The 17,661-nt window shown below is 44.0% G+C and overlaps 1 protein-coding gene across 1 annotated transcript; it reads left to right on the top strand.

Annotated features, from left to right (window-relative positions):
* The first annotated feature begins 14,290 nt into the window (after positions 1–14,290).
* LOC148063341 (uncharacterized) lies at positions 14,291–17,616 on the top strand. Its single transcript, XM_087811237.1, has 10 exons — positions 14,291–14,343; positions 15,107–15,244; positions 15,363–15,449; positions 15,509–15,675; positions 15,775–15,824; positions 15,870–16,042; positions 16,110–16,192; positions 16,784–16,942; positions 17,006–17,219; positions 17,350–17,616. Exons 2-10 carry the CDS (start codon positions 15,113–15,115, stop codon positions 17,614–17,616), a joined length of 1,332 nt encoding a protein of 443 aa, XP_087667363.1. The 5' UTR covers positions 14,291–14,343; positions 15,107–15,112.
* Positions 17,617–17,661: the final 45 nt, after the last annotated feature.

The following is a 17,661-nucleotide window of genomic DNA, read 5'->3' as shown; positions in this document are numbered from 1 at the left end:
GCTGCCCCTGCAGCGGCTTGAAAGGCAACTGGGGCAGGGGCTGCTGCGGCGGCTTGAAAGGCAACTGGGTCAGGGGCTGCTGCTGCGGCGGCGGCGGCTTGTACGGCAACTGGGGCAGGGGCTGCTGCTGTGGCTTGAACGGCAACTGGGGCAGGGGCTGCTGCTGCGGCTTGAACGGCAACTGGGGCAGGGGCTGCTGCTGCGGCTTGAACGGCAACTGGGGCAGGGGCTGCTGCTGCGGTTTGAACGGCAACTGGGGCAGGGGCTGCTGCTGTTGGGAAGGCAACTGAGGATGCCGCTGGGAACGCAAATGGGGATGCCGCTGGGAAGGCAACGGAGGATGCTGCTGGGAAGGCAACGGAGGATGCTGCTGGGAAAGCAACAGGGAATACTGGAGTGATTCCAAATTTTGGGGCACTGGATTTTGGGGTAACTGAGGCTTCTGATGAGGCAAGTTATGAAGCACTTGCGGCAGTCTTAGATCCTGGGTTTGTGGGAGATATTGCAGCTGCAAGTGCTGTGGGATCTGGAAAGGCTGTTGGGGTAAGGCCTCAGGCTCCTGGGGCATGACCTCGGATGGTTTGGCAAACTCTTTGGGTGGGACCTCAGGCTCTAGGGTCGGGGCTTCAGGCTGCAGGGGTGGCGCCACGGGCACAGGACATTGAAGGCCGATAGGAATTCCCCTCCAACGCAGTGGCAACACATAGCTTCCACCCTTTAGGAAGAGAGGGCTGAGTTCATAAATATGCTCCTGATACCACCATTTACTGAAAGTGCTAAACAAGAGATGGATAAATAAGTCCAATATACACAGACATTTTATATTTTATATATATATATATTTATTAATACATATACACACACAAAGCGCTCTAAAAATACAAATTACTTACTTACATGTTAAAACACACACACACACACACACAATTCACCTTTTGGACAATGTTGCATCCATCATAAGGAACCATCATGACCAGACCGTCAGATTTCTGCCGCATTGTGTAGCCACAATAGGAAGGGATCTGGTACAAAGGAATCAGGGGTTCTTCTCCTGTTGACACGTTAAAATCGCAGAAAAAAAACCTCAAAGTAACCAGCAACAGAAACTGAGACTAAAATGCAGGTTAGGCTGATGTTCACCTTGTTCCACCACAAAGTATGATGCTCCAGGTCCAATGACCCGGAATCTCATCTGGTCAACACCACACTGCAGAGAAGGTGCCATACGACTCCATGCTGCCTCCTTGGAACTGCCCCCTTGTGTTTGGGCTTTTGACCAACCTGAGAATTATTGATCCATTTTTTTAGAACATGAATAAAGCAGGAAAAAAAGGAAACGGCAATACCTGGAAAATCTGCTTGGTATGCATCTCTATGCTCGAGAGAAACATTGATCGACTTGTTGTCTCCAACTTCAAGTGTTGACCCAAAGATAATGTTTCCTTTTGTGACACCGCTGAATTTAGCGTTAGACGCATCCTTTCTTTTTCCTACTTTCTTCAATCTATAGCAATCAGTCATGTGCATCAAAATGCACACAAGGAACGTCGCTACAGTCCAGTAGGAGATTAAACTCTTAACTTTGCCTTTACACAACATTGTATTGTGTGAGACTTTAGCATATATTGGAGTGAGAAACTCAGCTGTGTGTCCGATATTTCAGCTGTAGCGTTTGCTCTCAGCGAAAGCACCTCAACAACCAATCATGAAGCTTAGAAAGGTTTGATGGAAACTAATCAATCAAATGGTTATTAGGTTCACCTGAGAGGTTAAGCAGAGAATGGGATTCAACAGTTGTTTACACAATTGTGTATGTTGTTTTTAACCTGGTTTTCTAACCTATCAATTCTGGGGGCTTTTACCCTCAATATACTTTTATTTTTGCTGATTGTGATAAAAAAAAAAAACCTAAAAAAAAAACCTTGCTATAAAAGAATGCAATAAATAAATAAAAACTCCAGATTTGTTCAAGATTTCACACAAATGATTGTTTAATATTTCAAAATAGGGCCTCACAAATCTTTGTGAGTATAATCTTTAAAGTGATCAATATGAGTTCAGACGTAATGACGGCTGTTTTATGCAACACCCATTGGATCAAACTCTAGATTAATATCAGGAGTTATAGTTCAACATAAATTATTAAAATTGAGACAGGACTGGCTATGACCAATGAAGTATTACTACAAGTAGTCTGTAGTATTACAGCAAAATTGTTATTGGTTATGAATCTACTTTCAAAGTTCAAAAGGGAAACTAAACCATTTGTGTGTTAGGGCTGAAGGTTCATGGAAAATAGTTTATTTGCGATTCTTTTTTCAACGTCAAGCATTTTTTCCTCTTTAGTAAATAAATCACTTCATGGTAAAATGTATCTTGATTAAGATAAAGTGATAACCATTTTTGAGATAAAGGTAAATTAAGCATACATTGAAATAAACAGGCCGTTACTTTGTAAAACTTGAACCCTTGTAAATATGCTTTGGAAATACTTAAAAAACATGTCAGTGTTGTAAAAATGTATTCATTAGTCAATACATCAATATTTTTTTTAAAGCCATGATTATATTAGATGCAATTTAAACAGTCCAATTTTAAAGTATACTTCAGTTCAAACAACTTTATACCAGATCAGCAATTAAATATATTTTACATCTGCACCATCTGTATTTATATAAGGATTAGGGGGTTTTCCACCACCTTTCTAATGTCTTAAAATTGTCAATCTCAGGAAATTCTTAAATTATGGTTCCCCTTGCTTTATGGCAACTGACAGAGCCAACAGATTAATTAATGCAATAGATTGGTTGACCATCTTATTTGATCATTAGAACCAATCTAGAGTGAAATGGAAAATGCAAAGAAAATACACTGTATTGCTTTAACCACAAGTCACCATTTTGTTAACCGTTAAAATAAAAAATAAAAATAGAGAACAAGCAAGAGTTTGATTTGTCAGTTTTTATTCACAATTGTCATTGGCTAAAATCAGACTTACGAGGCATGCTGGAAAACAAACGGCTGCTCTTCGGGGCTCGATTGAGGTACAGAAGCCGCAGGGCCCCTTAGATGCCTTGAGGAAGAGGGCGGTGCTCTAGGCATCATATGAGAAGGATAGAGATTTTGGTATGAATTGTAGGGACTTCTGGGATGATGTGCTCTGGGAGCAGCAGTTGTAGGAGCCATTGGAGGGTGAGCATGAAAGGGGCCTGGGGGGAAGTGGCCATGAGGAGGAGGAAGTACACCTGGGGGAAAGTGGCCATGAGGAGGAGGAGGAACACCTGGGGGAAAGTGGCCATAAGGGGGAGGAGGAACACCTGGGGGAAAGTGGCCATGGGGAGGAGGTCCACCTGGCGGAAAGTGGCCATGAGGAGGAGGAAGTACACCTGGGGTAAAGTGGCCATGAGGAGGAGGAAGTACACCTGGGGTAAAGTGACCATGAGAAGGAGGAGGAAGTACTCCTGGGGGAAAGTGGCCATGAGGAGGAGGAAGTATACCTGGGGTAAAGTGACCATGAGAAGGAGGAGGAAGTACTCCTGGGGGAAAGTGGCCATAAGGAGAAGGTAAGTAGCCATGAGGAGGATGAGGAAATTGGCCATGAGGTGGGGCATAGAACCAAGGCAAGGGCTGCACAGACGTAGTTGTCGCAGCCGTGGTGGTGGTTGCAGGGGTGGTGGTGGTTGCAGGGGTGGTGGTGGTGGTGGCAGGCTTGGTGGTGGTGGTGGTGGTGGCAGGCTTGGTGGTGGTGGTGGTGGTGGCAGGCTTGGTGGTGGTTGGAGTTTTTTGAGGTTTAACTGAATATTTAGTTGGGTGGCCAGAAAAAGGTTTAGAGTATCCACCATAAGACACACCATCTACTTTAGAATTGTCAATATTTAAATTGGGTTTTGTGTACGGGGCATAGAATGTATAATGTCCAAAAATATCAACAGTTGGCACACCAGAAGCTCCCATCACTTGGACATTCTCAGGCAAGGCAAGGAACAGTACCTCATGTGGGTTCTTGGTCTCCTGGGATTGCTGGGGGACCTTAACAGTATTCTCTTGGGGGACCTGGATGTAGAGGGCTTGCTGAGATTGCTGCGGGACTTGAAGGAACAGAGCCTCCTGGTGCTGCTGGGGTACCTGAAGGAATAGAGCCTCCTGAGGCTGCTGGGGGACCTGGATGAATTGGGCCTCCTGGTGAACTTGGGGAAACTGCTGCGGGACCTGGTAAATCAGGGGCTCCTGGGGCACCTTGGGCTCCTGGGGTTGTTGGTGCTGCTGGGGGACCTTGATGAATGGGGGCTCCTGGTGGAGTTGGGGAAACTGTTGATGCTGCTGTGGGACCTGGTAAATCAGGGGCTCCTGGGGCACCTGGTTTTGCTGGGGTTGGTGCTGCTGCTGGGGGACCTTGATGAATGGGACCTCCTGGTGAAGTTGGGGAAACTGGTGCTGCTGCTGTGGGACCTGGTAAATCAGGGGCTCCTGGTTTTGTTGGTGCTGCTGGGGGACCTTGATGAATGGGGCCTCCTGGTGAAGTTGGGGAAGCTGCTGCGGGACCTGGTAAATCAGGGGCTCCTGGGGTTGTTGGTGCTCCTGCTGGGGGACCTTGATGAATGGGACCTCCTGGTGAAGTTGGGGAAACTGGTGCTGCTGCTGTGGGACATGGTAAATCAGGGGCTCCTGGGTCACCTGGTTTTGCTGGGGTTGGTGCTGCTGCTGGGGGACCTTGATGAATGGGACCTCATGGTGAAGTTGGGGAAACTGGTGCTGCTGCTGTGGGACCTGGTAAATCAGGGGCTCCTGGTTTTGTTGGTGCTGCTGGGGGACCTTGATGAATGGGGCCTCCTGGTGAAGTTGGGGAAACTGTTGCTGCTGCTGGGGGACCTGGTAAATCAGGGGCTCTTGGGGCACCTTGATGAATGGGACTTCCTGGTGAAACTGCTGCTGGGGGACCTGGTAAATTAGGGGCTCCTGGGAGATCTGATGCAACAGTGCCTCATGAGGCATCTGGGGAACCTGGTGCTGCTGGGGGACCTGGATGAATGGGGCCTCCTGTTGAATCCGGGGCTCCTGGGGGACCTTGGGCTCCTGGGGGACCTTGGGCGTCGAGGGAACATGCACAGGGCATTGAAGGGAGACGGGTATTCCCTGCCAGCGCATTGGCAACACATAACTTCCAGCCTTTGGAAAAAAGAAAAACCCTGTGTCAAATTGAGAAACATTCACAGATTGAAGTTCAGAGAAACAATCACCTGTTGAACCATGTTGCAGCCATTATATGGAACCACCATGAACAGAGACATGGGGTTAGTCTTGATAGTGTAGCCACAGGAGGGGGGTACTTGGGACAGAGGAATCACTGGTGCATTTTCTGTTGCTGCAAATTAATTGTTAAAACAGTTACAGAAGAATCACCTTCATGTCAAGTAAAGGTTGGGAACATTTTCATAGTAATCTAATCCTTTTAAGAGTAGATACAAAAGTCCATTTTATTGTAGTGTCAAGCACTCCGTTTTCGTCATCTACGTCCAAAATGACGAGAGAAGACATAAAAACGTCCATATACCTTCATAGTGCTTGGCTATAACGCTCGTTATTAGGAATCGTTTGCCCAAAAGTCTATATTGTAAAGCAGGGGTGTCAAACTGGTCCAGGAAAGGGCCAGGGTGGTGTAGGTTTTTGTTCCAGTCAAGCACACATGAGTTAACCAATCAGGTGTCGCCTTAAAGCCACACCTGAATGACAATTAATTGATTACCGTCTTCAGACGCCTGATTGGTTCAACTATATGTGCTTGACTGGTTGGATCCAAAACCCGTACCTTCTCGGCCCTTTTCTGGACCAGTTTGACACCTGTGTTGTAAAGGATGTTTTAAGCGGAAGCTGCTGGGCTGTCAGTGTAAATCTTGCGCACAGGCAGTGTGTCAATGACAAGACTACAGGTCGGAACTGAGAGACTGGAATATCCACTACAAAGAAACTTAACTCTTATGCTTCTTTAAGTTTTTGGAAGAGTTCCTCATGTCGAGGCTTCATTAGAAGATTGATGTTACAGACGAGCATCACAGAGGTGTCTGGATAATTATGAGTATCTTTTTGGACAAAGATGAAGACTGACAATTAAGCACCAGTCTCTTTAATAAATTCACATAGATTTTTTTTTTCTTCCTATAACTAAAAAGAAAATGGACTACTTTGAAAATAATCCCAAACCTTAAACGACATAAGGCCACGTAGAAAATTAGTGAAATACCATAAATGGCCCAGCTTACCTGGCTCAAGCACAAGCTTTGTGTGGTCACGTCCAACAACTCTGAATCTCAACTGGTCTGCACCACACTGCAGTGTAGGTACCATGTGATTCCATGCTGCCACTTTGGCACTGACCTCTTGTGTTTCCCCCTGCAACCATCCTGTAAAACAACAATTATGACAATTATTACAGGTTTGCTTTAACTTCCTAAAAGATAAAGAGGCAACAGTCATACCTGTAGAGTCAGATTGATACTGAGAGTCGTCCTCCAGAAAAAGGTCCATTGACTCATCATCATGATGATCCAAAGACTTGAAGCTTCTCGGGTAACTTCCTCCAAAAACAATCTTGCCTGCGGTCTCTGCAACATCTTTATCATCAGCCACCTCTTTGCGTTGGTTCACTAATCTGTAACAGTCTGCCACCTGCACCAAACAACACACGAGGACAGCAGCTGCAGTCCAGCAACAGGCCGCTCTCTTCTTACTGCCTGAACACCACATTGTCCTGTGACCGAGACCCCTGAGCGTCTGAAAGGAGCACACGGCTAATGACGAGCGACACTTTGTAGAAAAGGGCTACGTCGGCCAATCAGAATCCAGCATCCGCTTGGTCCAATGTTGATTGGTGATTAGCATTATTGGTTACACCTGGTTAAAGGGTGGTGGCTGCTGCCAGCAGGGATTGCTGTTAATGCTGTATGTATTTAGGCTGTTTTGTATTGCAGTTTTTTTTTAATCTTTTAATTAAATCATGCATTATGTCCCACACCTATGGACTAGTGATGTGTCGATGAGGCGTCATGAAGCGTTTAAACAGATAGCAACACTGTATTGATACTGTGTCACTGAATACTGACACCTGCTGGATGTTAAAAATACCTACAGGCAACCGAGTTGAAAAGGCTCAACTGACTGTGATTTTATGACCTAGTTTATACAAGTCATTGCATTTTATATTGTGTTACTTAATATCCTAATTGAAATGTAAAATATCTATATTTGTATATGGTCAATAAAAAATGTAAACATGTATCATAATATGATCATGTAGTGAATGTTTTATGAATGAGGATGCTTGTGGACTGGGATTTTTATGGAAAAAAATAAACGTTTATCATATCTTTTAAATTAAGTCTGTGTCTCTTTTTTGGTATAATTTCTCCTGCTGTGGAAATCAAACGCTAAGAAGGAAAAGATGCCTCAGCATTGATGAGGTGGATTTATTTAAATAAGACAATTCTGTCGAAAGAAAAATCGACATTTAACCTGCAAAAAACAATATGAGTAGTAAACTAATATTCTCTTTAAAATGAATTTGAATTCAAATAGATCAAGTGGAAAATTTGAGACTAACAGGACGAAACGTCTAGTAGGAGGCAGCTGTATAGTTCTCGTTTAGAAACGAAATGATCCGCGATCCTTTCAGCGATGACAGACACCATTGACAGATGCGATTCCTTACAAACACAGGCTGTGTCTCAGATCGCATACTTCTCTTAGTATACTAGAAGTTAGTATGCATCAGGATAGTGTACGTACTAACTAGTACGCAAAATCTCCACAGATAGTATGTCTCAAATCAAACACTGCTGCTAACCACTAACCAGAAATGACGTGACAGCTTCTTCTTCTACTTCTATTTAACGATGGTTGCAACCAGCTGTAGGAACACTATCGCCGACACCTGCTGGCAGCACGTTTTGCAAGTTTGGAAAAATAAAGAAAGAAAATATATGAGAATCGAAATATTCGCGAGATATTTAAGTTGGTATCAGCACCGAAGACGTGTCACTTAAATTTGCATACTAAGAATTGAAACGCACTTATGCACTAAAAAAAATAACTTTGAGTACGCAAGATTTGAGACACAGCAACAGTTTGGCACATTAACAGCAGTTCAAAACATTCCATCTGTCACGTGACTTTCTTAAAGCGATACGCGCACTGACACCGATGCTGTGTCTCAAATCGCATACTTGCGTACTCAAAGTTAGTATTTTTAGTGCGTAAGTGCGTCTCAATTCTGAGTATGTGAAATTTAGTGCGCCATGCACACTAAATCGGCGTACTAAAACGCCACAAAACTGAGTATGGTTCGAGGGACACTAACCACCCTAAACGGCTCCATCTTAGTGACGTTTTAAACGGAATTTACATCATACATACTGTATATATGCATATATATTCATATACTTACAGGTTGATTTTCCGCAGCAGTAGAAGGATGAGACGTCTTCGGTGCTGATACCAGCTTAAATATCTCGCAAATATTTCGATTCTCATATTTTTTCTTTATTTCTTCTTCCAAACTTGCAAAACGTACTGCCAGCAGGTGTCGCCGATAGTGTTCCTACAGTTGGTTGAAATCATCGTTAAATAGAAGTAGAAGAAGAAGCTGTCATGTCATTTCTGGTTAGTGTGTAGCAGCAGAGTTTGATTTGAGACATACTATCTGTGGAGAATTTGCCTACTAGTTAGTACGTACACTAAACTGATGCATACTAACTTCTAGTATACTAAGAGAAGTATGCGATCTGAGACAAAGCACGAGAGTTGCTGTCTGAGCTCGACGCTTCGGTGTTACCGGACCCACCACTACAATGTACAGTGATCCGTTTTTAGGATGAAACCCAAGTATGCATAAATACTTCCACATATAATGCAAATTCAACTCAGAAAAACCACAAGTTCACTTCAAGAATTGCTTTAAGCTGGAATCGAACTTACAACCCTCTCTATATATACCTCCATTTTTTGGGAACACAATTAATTCTTCTATGAGACTTCACCTTTGGGACCATGTTTCACCTCTTTAGACCCCCGCCCCTTGTGTTTGGGTTTTAGACGGGTAGAAGATTCAACTTAACTTGCATTGTACTGTACAGTGTAAGGGTGGCCTTACGTCCGGATTTAAGATGGTCATAATTTCTGGTAATTTCTGAATGTCCACACTGTGGTGCCGTGTCAATGACAGGTTAGAGCGAGCGTCTAACAAATTTTGTTTTTAAATAAGTCGTTTAAATTATAGCAGATCAGTGATTGCAAACAGACATTTTTAAAAGAGCAAAGAGGTCTGCTGAGAGGGAAACCATGTTCTTGTTGGAAGACATTTAAGCAACCAAAACAAAGGTCAAATCTTGTTTGTTGGCCAATCAGAATCCTGCATCAGTTTGGTCCAATGACGAATGCAAATTAGCATTATCGGCCACACCTGGTTAAAGGGGCAACAGGGGCCATCGTGTCATAAGGAATCTCAGTCATGGAAAGGGTGATAACCAGTTGCAAAACTAATAGACTCAGGGACTCATTCATTCCCCGTGCTATTAGATTGTATAATTCTGAGTTTGTGGGCAGGAGTGGAGTGGAAGTATGACTGTTAATCTTTGATCTGTTCTTTATCTTTACTTAGATTGTGTAATCTTGCAATTTATAGAAACTGAATCTATGGTCTGTGTTGCTGTGTGCTGGCTGGAAAAAAAAAAAATCCCAAAGGAACCTCCAGAGGGATCAATAAAGATCTATCAAGACCAAGCTAAATTTTTTGTGAATATGTCATAGGGCCTCAAATATTTAGAGAAACAAAATGAATCTCAAGTCTGCATCAGCTGGTCTGGAATTAAATGTATAGATTCAAGTTTAAGAACTTGAATCACACCAAGACACAACTGTTGGCATGTCCAGTATTAAAGAATGAGTTTTTTTTTATTTTAACTAAATAGGAATCCACTTGTGCAAAGCTAAGAGCAAACTTTCCCCCAGTAAACGTGTTCAAGTTATACCAGATATTTGATTACAAACTAGCCTTTACAAACTGTGCACCCCATTACACACATCCCAGAAACCCAGCATTCAAGTGTAGCAATGCAAAGAGCATCTTGGAAATGAGCAAAGAAAATAAATCTAGTCAATGCTACAATTCAAACCCAGTGCTTGCATTACAACTTAGCAGATTTATGCAAGTTAACAAACCAGCTTAATTGGACATTTCAAAAATATTTTAAGGCTTTAACGGCAAGTCATACTAAAATATGAGAGAAGCCACAAGTTTGTTTTCTCCATTTTTTATTCATTATCATCATTGATGCCGTTGGCTAAAATGAGACTGACGGGGAATGCTGGAAAACAATGGTCGACCCTGAGAGCTAGAGCGAGGTGCAGATACCCCAGGGACCCTTTGCTGAAACCTTGGGGAAGAGGGTGCTCTAGGTAGCATACGAGAAGACTGGAGATTCTGATAAGAATTGTAAGGACTTTTAGGGAAATGTGCTCTGGCAGAAGGAGTCGGCGCAGGGGTTGCAGGAGGCGTTGGATGGTGAGCAGGATAGGCACCTGGGGGAAAGTGACCATGAGGAGGAGGATAGGCACCTGGGGGAAAGTGACCATGAGGAGGAGGAAAGGCACCTGGCGGTAGGTTACCATGAGGAAAGGCACCTGGCGGTAGGTTACCATGAGGAAAGGCACCTGGTTGTAGGTTACCATGAGGAAAGGCACCTGGTTGTAGGTTACCATGAGGAAAGGCACCTGGCGGTAGGTTAGCATGAGGAGGAAAGGCACCTGGCGGTAAGTTAGCATGAGGAGGAAAGGCACCTGGGTGGAAGTAACCAGGAGGATAAAAGAACCAAGGCAAATGTCCTGGCATGGGCTGTCCAGTCGTAGTTGTTGGCACAGAAGAGGTGGTGGTGGTTGTTGTTGTTGCAGGAGTAGTTGTTGTAGGAGTGGATGTGGTAGGAGGCATCTGTGTAGCCTTGGGAGGGGTCTTAGGAGGACTAACTGGATATTTAGCTGGATAGCCAGTATAAGGATAGTTGTGTCCACCATAATGCATATACTTTGACCCATCGTTTCCCTTAGAACCGTCAGTATTCCAACTAGGGTTTGAGTTAGGGTAGTAGTACGTATAACCTCCGTATTGATTAGCAGTCGGCACATAGGAAGCTCGTGGGACTTGGACCTCAGCCTCCTGGGGGAGCGGGATATATTGGAGAAACTGAGCCTCCTGTGGCTGCTGGGGTTGCTGAGGGACCTTAACGAACAGGGCCTGCTGGGGTTGTTGTGGAACCTGTTGCTGCTGGGGGACCTTGACGAACAGCGCCTGCTGGGGCTGTTGTGGAACCTGGTGCTGCTGGGGGACCTGGACGAACAGCGCCTGCTGGGGCTGTTGTGGAACCTGGTGCTGCTCGGGTTGCTTGGGGACCTTGACGAACTGGGGCTGTTGTGGGACCTGGTGCTGCTCGGGTTGCTTGGGGACCTTGACGAACTGGGGCTGTTGTGGGACCTGGTGCTGCTCGGGTTGCTGGGGGACCTTGACGAACAGCACCTGCTGGGGCTGTTGTGATACCTGGTGCTGCTCGGGTTGCTGGGGGACCTTGACGAACTGGGGCTGTTGTGGGACCTGGTGCTGCTCGGGTTGCTGGGGGACCTTGACAAACAGCACCTGCTGGTGCTGCTGTGGTACCTGGTGCTGCTCGGGTTGCTGGGGGACCTTGACGAACTGGGGCTGTTGTGGTACCTGGTGCTGCTCGGGTTGCTGGGGGACCTTGACGAACTGGGGCTGTTGTGGTAACTTGATGAAATGGGCCTGCTGGTGCTGCTGGGCCTCCTGTGGGATCTTGACCTCCTGTGGGATCTTGACCTCCTGTGGGATCTTGACCTCCTGTGGTGGTTGCACAGGGCATTGAAGGGAAACAGGTACACCCCGCCAGTGCATGGGCAGCACATAACTTCCAGCCTTTGAAAAAAGAAAACAATTGGGTCAAATCAAGAAAAATTCACAGATTGAAGCACAGATAAATCAACACCTGTTGAACCATGTTGCAGCCATTATATGGAACCACCATGACCAGCGACGTGGGGTTCGTCTCGATAGTGTAGCCACAGGAGGCGGGTACTTGGGACAGAGACATCACTGGTGCATTCTCTGTTGATGAAAATATTTAAAAGGACATTATAGAAGGACTCAAACACTCCAGTATACCTTGCTCAAGCCCAAGCTTTGTGTGGTCAGGTCCAACAACTCTGAATCTCATCTGGTCTGCACCACACTGCAGTGTAGGTGCCATTTGATTCCATGCTGCCCCTTTGACACTGACCTCTTGTGTTTGCCCCTTTGACCATCCTATAAAACAGACATTTTTAAGAAGCAGAAAATAAAAGCACAGCTAAAAAGGAAAGTCATACCTGTAGAGTCAGATTGATACTCAGAGTCATCCTCCAGAAAAAGATCCATTGTCCCATCATCATGATCCAAAGACTTGAAGCTTCTCGGGTCACTTCCTCCAAAAACAATCTTGCCTTCAATCTCTGCAACATCTTCATCATCAGCCGCCTCTTTGCGTTGGTTCACTAATCTGTAACAGTCTGCCACCTGCACCAAACAACACACGAGGACAGCAGCTGCAGTCCAGCAACAGGCCGCTCTCTTCTTACTGCCTTCACACACCATTGTTCTGTGACCGAGACCCCTGAGCTTCTGACAGACACTGAGCCTCATGATTTAAGCTACACAGAGTTTCAAATCTGCTTCACCGGCCAATAAGAATCCAGCATCAGTTTGCTCCAATGAATTTTGCTGATTAGCATTATTGCCTTCACCTGGTTAAAGGGGCGGACCCTCAAAAAATGCTAATTTTTGAATGACAAACATTTAAAAAGTAGTAATGAAACTTTATTTTGATTTCAAACTGGCATTTTGAAGTTCCAAATATTTGAATGTACAAAGTATTTTTTATTTACTTTTTATCATTGGTTATCATTGTATTTCTTTTCTTTTTTTTTAAGATAGTAACATCTTTATCTTCTGCCTGATCCAAATATGTTCCTCAGTTAACTTTCCAATCATTAAGTTGGCTACAAAAAATGTATTTAATAGCAATTTTAATATCACTGAACACCAAAAGAAGTTTACCTTTCCAAAGGCTGTTTTAAAAATATATATTTTATTGGAACGATCACATAATAACATCAGACATACATTTTCTTCTTAACACAAAGATAAGCATGAATGTTAATGTCAAAGACGTCAAGGAAAAAATAAGAAACAACAATAAAACATGGGCTAGTTTTGATGTCTAAGGCAGGGAAAGGTTTTGTAAATAATCTGAAAACGTATTCGGATGAAACAATAACACATTTGCGCAGCCCTGCTTCATCTCTATGGTTACCGACAACACCAGCTAGTGGCTCCAACTACCAAGATTGGATGTGGAAACTGTTTTCTGTCTTTCTTTTCGTGGGTTGAAAATGTTATCACAGGTCACAAGATCAGGTTTCTTTGGAGAACTTCACAGCCTTAAATAAGTTAACTCCGTGTTCTTCAAATCGAATTAGCCAAATTCAGAGTTCCGAAATGTGCTTCAACGAGCATCATTTTGAACATTTGCCATGATACTGTTTATATAAATACATATATAATAATTTCAACAACAAAAAAATGCAGTTGTGTTACAAGTTGTTTCTCTGTTAAGCACAAACATTTGAATTTAAACAAATTCTACGGATGAATCTATTGAGATTGAGATTTACAATATTCTTTTGTGCAGGGTGGTATCGCAGTTCCCTTAACCAACATGTGATCTAGTTTATGTTAGTGTAAAAAAAAGAATGTTGAGTGTTCAGGCCACATGGAAATGACTTAGCGGCCCGGATTCTCGATACGACTGGCTGTTATGTTCTGGAAATCTCTTTCTCCAAGGATTAAAAGAGACGACCATGCAGAGACTTCAGAGATGTAGCTGCAGACAAATGAAGCCCCTCTCGAGATCCAGGGGCCCCTGAATTGAACAAAAACAACAGTTTCTTCTGGTCTCACATTTGGCTTCGTCCAGTCCATCCCACAAATACATTTAAACCAAGTTTGAGCCTCGATCTGTGTCTCCTTTGATACGCGAAATTGGAAAATGTCTTTGATTTTTTTTAATTGTTTGAAATCAAAGGCAGTAACTGATGACAGTTAAAAGTGCAATCCGTTATAACTATTAAAAAGACCAAATATAGTTCAGTCTGAGAGCACAATTAACTTGTTAATAAAGACAATTACAAACCTTGTAAACCCCCCCACTCTTCCATCTGTCCCTCGAAAGAAACCGTCTACTTTTGGTCAAGCTGGTATGATATAGAATTAAAATGAAATGTGTAAAGAAACCAGGCGAGATGCAATGTTGGTATAAACAGCAGGCGAAAACCATATTTTTAGTTAAATTTAAATGAGATTAAATAAAATAAACGTAACCACAGAGTTTTTTCTATACTATTCTCCGTACTTTCTATACTACAAACTCATTTTATGTGGCCCAACGGATGCTTGGTTTAAATCAAAGTAGATTAATATTCTAGTTGATTTTCATGACCAATAGAGATTCCAGTGTTTCATACAAGGAAAAAAGAAAAAACAGTTTGGAGGATAAATTCAAGATATATTCTCGGAGAAATGAAGTAAAATAACAGTTTCAACTTAATAAACATATTGTTTTGGTCCGCGATTAAATCCTTTTTGGCTACTTGTGATTGTATTTGACACTCATGACACTACTACTTGAATATACTACCATTTACTCACACAAAAAATATTTTAATAGAACACTTTTCAGTAGTTTTTTATTTCATTGATATTTAATGTGCTTTTTCCTAATGCTATATTGACATAAAACAGCAACAGTTACACAAAAAAAAACACACAAAAAAAAACACACAAAAAGAACAAAGGTGGACACACACAAAAGTAAACTAAAAATAAAAGATTTGGGGTACTCAAATAAAAAGATTGTGAACTTGGTGGGAAAAAGTATTGATGTTATTAAACCGTTTATGGAATGCAGAACGTTTTCTATACTTTTTTCTAATTACGGTTGTGTTGTTGTCGTCTCTTCAGGTCAGCATGAGTGTCAGCACCGGGCCCCCGCAGCCCCTCAACTACAACCCTTGCCAGTGCATCCGCACAGCAGGGATCCTGAAATACCACCGGGAGTCGGAAAGACGCGCACACCCGTCCACCTCTCGGAATCTCCAGGTACCGAGACCGATCCTTATGGATATTTTTTCTCTACTTCCTGTTCGGCCATGTCTTCGTGGAGCCATGTTTTTTTTTTTTTAATCTCGAATTCCAATTGGTCACTTCCCTCATCCAGGCACCGACAGTGTACCAGGTCCACTGTGAGTTCTGCGGAGGAAACGTGATGCCGTCGCCGGACCCGACCATCCAGATGCAAAGACAGGTGTGGAAGCTCTCCAGCTTTTCCTTCTGGTTTCGACTGACGTCCTCTGGTCCCTCCAGACCTCCGTGTACTGCTGCAAGGAGCGCCTCGGGCTGTGCCGCGTCCTGAAGAACCACAAGTCCAAGAAGTGCGACTGGGCCATGGACAGCATGGACTCGGACGACAACAGCTCCACGGGGGATTTGGAGGAGCTTCTCTTCCAGGGCAAGGACATGGACATGCACAAGTTTGCCATGGATATGCCGCTCAAGTTCGGGTACCTTGCACTCTGAGACCCCCCCCCGATCCCCTCCTTGTTGCCCATGATGACAGATTTCTTTTTCAGGGATCCCAGATCCAACATGGATGGAATCTATCTGCCTCAAGAAGAAGAAAGTAAGTGTTTCACTGATGGATTTTTTTGATTACACTCATCTCTAGCTGCCCTGAAGGTTCTCAGGATCCGCCTCCCGGCGGCTCCGGTCAAAGGCTGCCTGACCAGGAACAGACCTGCCGTCACGCCCGAGAAAACCTGCACGGCTAAAGAGGAGGAGCCGCTTTCACTTCCGGAATGTGACCACAAGCCGCTAACTTTCGGAATCTGTCATCATCAGGTGACGCTTAAACGTGTCCTAAAAAGTTTCCCCGACGGTCATTAAATGCATCTTTTTTTATCTACAGGAAGGGGGAGCGTCCCTTCAGAAGCGTTACTCAGGCGGAGGAAAATTTCTCACTTTGTTGCCTGATGGCTCAGCTCAGATCTTGTATCCTCATCAGGATGGTCAGAAGTTGGATCATGTGCTTCAGCACTTTTACTGTTATAACATTTTTATATAATGCAGTTTAAAGGTTATACTTTTTACTTTAATTCAATAATTGTATATATTAATTATTGGAATAAGAATAAAAAACTATCATTAATAAATATATATACACACATTTGAAAATAGATTTTAAAATGTAATTTAAAAAAGAAATGCACTCCATTTTCACTTGTATACTTTCATATAGATGGTTTATGAAATAAAACTATACTACTATATACTAAATTAAATTAAATAAAACTAATTAATTAAAAAAAATTAACTTAAGATGTATTATGTGAAGGGAAAAATATGAAGGAAGAAATTAAGCACTGACATGATTAATGGGAAAATGTCAAAATTATTTTTAAAGATCAATACATTTAAAATAATGCCTTTTTTTAAATCAGGGGCCGAATTAAGACATGTAGAAATAGATAACCAGATTAAAAGTAAGTTGCCAAGGTCAAAGAAAACTGCCTCATTATTGCAAAATTCTTTTTTTTTTTACTGTTGCAACGATTATTCTGATCCTTATCGCCGTGACAACAGCTATCCCTCGGGACTCCTGGCTCTCATCATCGTGTTGACAAAAAACAACGGTAGGGTTTGCATCGTCTACGAGGACAGCGGCGCCCCCTCCCAACCAATCAGAGCGGTGTTCCAATCGGACGGCAAAGTGACGTGTTACCACGGCAACGGCAGCATATGGTGAGGAAAGCGGTAAGTTGACAAGTTAACGCGACTCTGAGAGTTTGTTTGTCGTGCTACAAGGCTGCTCATGGACCGCTCGGGCGGTCAGTGTCTGAACGAGGCGGGGGTGCGAGTGCGCCGATGGTCGTGGAGTCCTTCGTCCACCCCGCTGCTCCCCGTCGTCCTGTCCCTAAACAGGAACATCGGGGTCCGAGTTCTGGGACGGGAACAGGTCTACGTCTCCTTCATGGCCAAGAGCCAGCAGGCTCGGCTGAGCGTGGGCTGCTGCGGTCAGGTACAGAGATCAGCTTCCACAGATCTTCTTAACAAGTCGACGTGATTAACGGGTCGACTTATGGCTTAGAAACAAAAGTTCTTAAGATTAGAGGAGTCGGTTTGACCTGAAAATCATCTTCTTGGCTCAGTGTGCGAGCGCCGGAGAGCAGGCGCCGTCCGCCCCGCTGGTGCTGAAGGAGGAGCTGTGGGTGATGGCGGCCCGGATCAAAGCCCACCTGACCATCCAGAACATCCACCAGGTTCTGACCGGGCCCACCCAGCCGCGCGTGCAGAAGGCCGGCGTCACCCCCAGCCTGCGGGCGTGCGCGCGGCGGGTGGCGGAGGCCTGCGCCAACGTGAGGATGACGAGGAGCGAGCTGGCCTTCATCGAGGGCTGCCTCCAGGACTGCCTGTGAGATGGCGCTGGTTTTTCTGTTGCCACGGCAATCGCAAACAAGCAT

The sequence above is a fragment of the Callionymus lyra genome, chromosome 16 (genome assembly GCF_982586985.1).
Source record: "Callionymus lyra chromosome 16, fCalLyr1.hap1.1, whole genome shotgun sequence".
Classification (NCBI taxonomy): Eukaryota; Metazoa; Chordata; class Actinopteri; order Syngnathiformes; family Callionymidae; genus Callionymus; species Callionymus lyra.
This window is presented reverse-complemented; position numbering and strand designations above follow the sequence as displayed.

Bases quoted from the DNA above. Each gene is read 5' to 3' on its own strand.
- LOC148063341 (XM_087811237.1), top strand. From the start codon at position 15,113: ATGAGTGTCAGCACCGGGCCCCCGCAGCCCCTCAACTACAACCCTTGC. The intron at 15,825-15,869 runs GTAAGTGTTTCA...ACTCATCTCTAG, and splicing joins TCTGCCTCAAGAAGAAGAAA to CTGCCCTGAAGGTTCTCAGG. The intron at 16,043-16,109 runs GTGACGCTTAAA...TTTTATCTACAG, and splicing joins TCGGAATCTGTCATCATCAG to GAAGGGGGAGCGTCCCTTCA.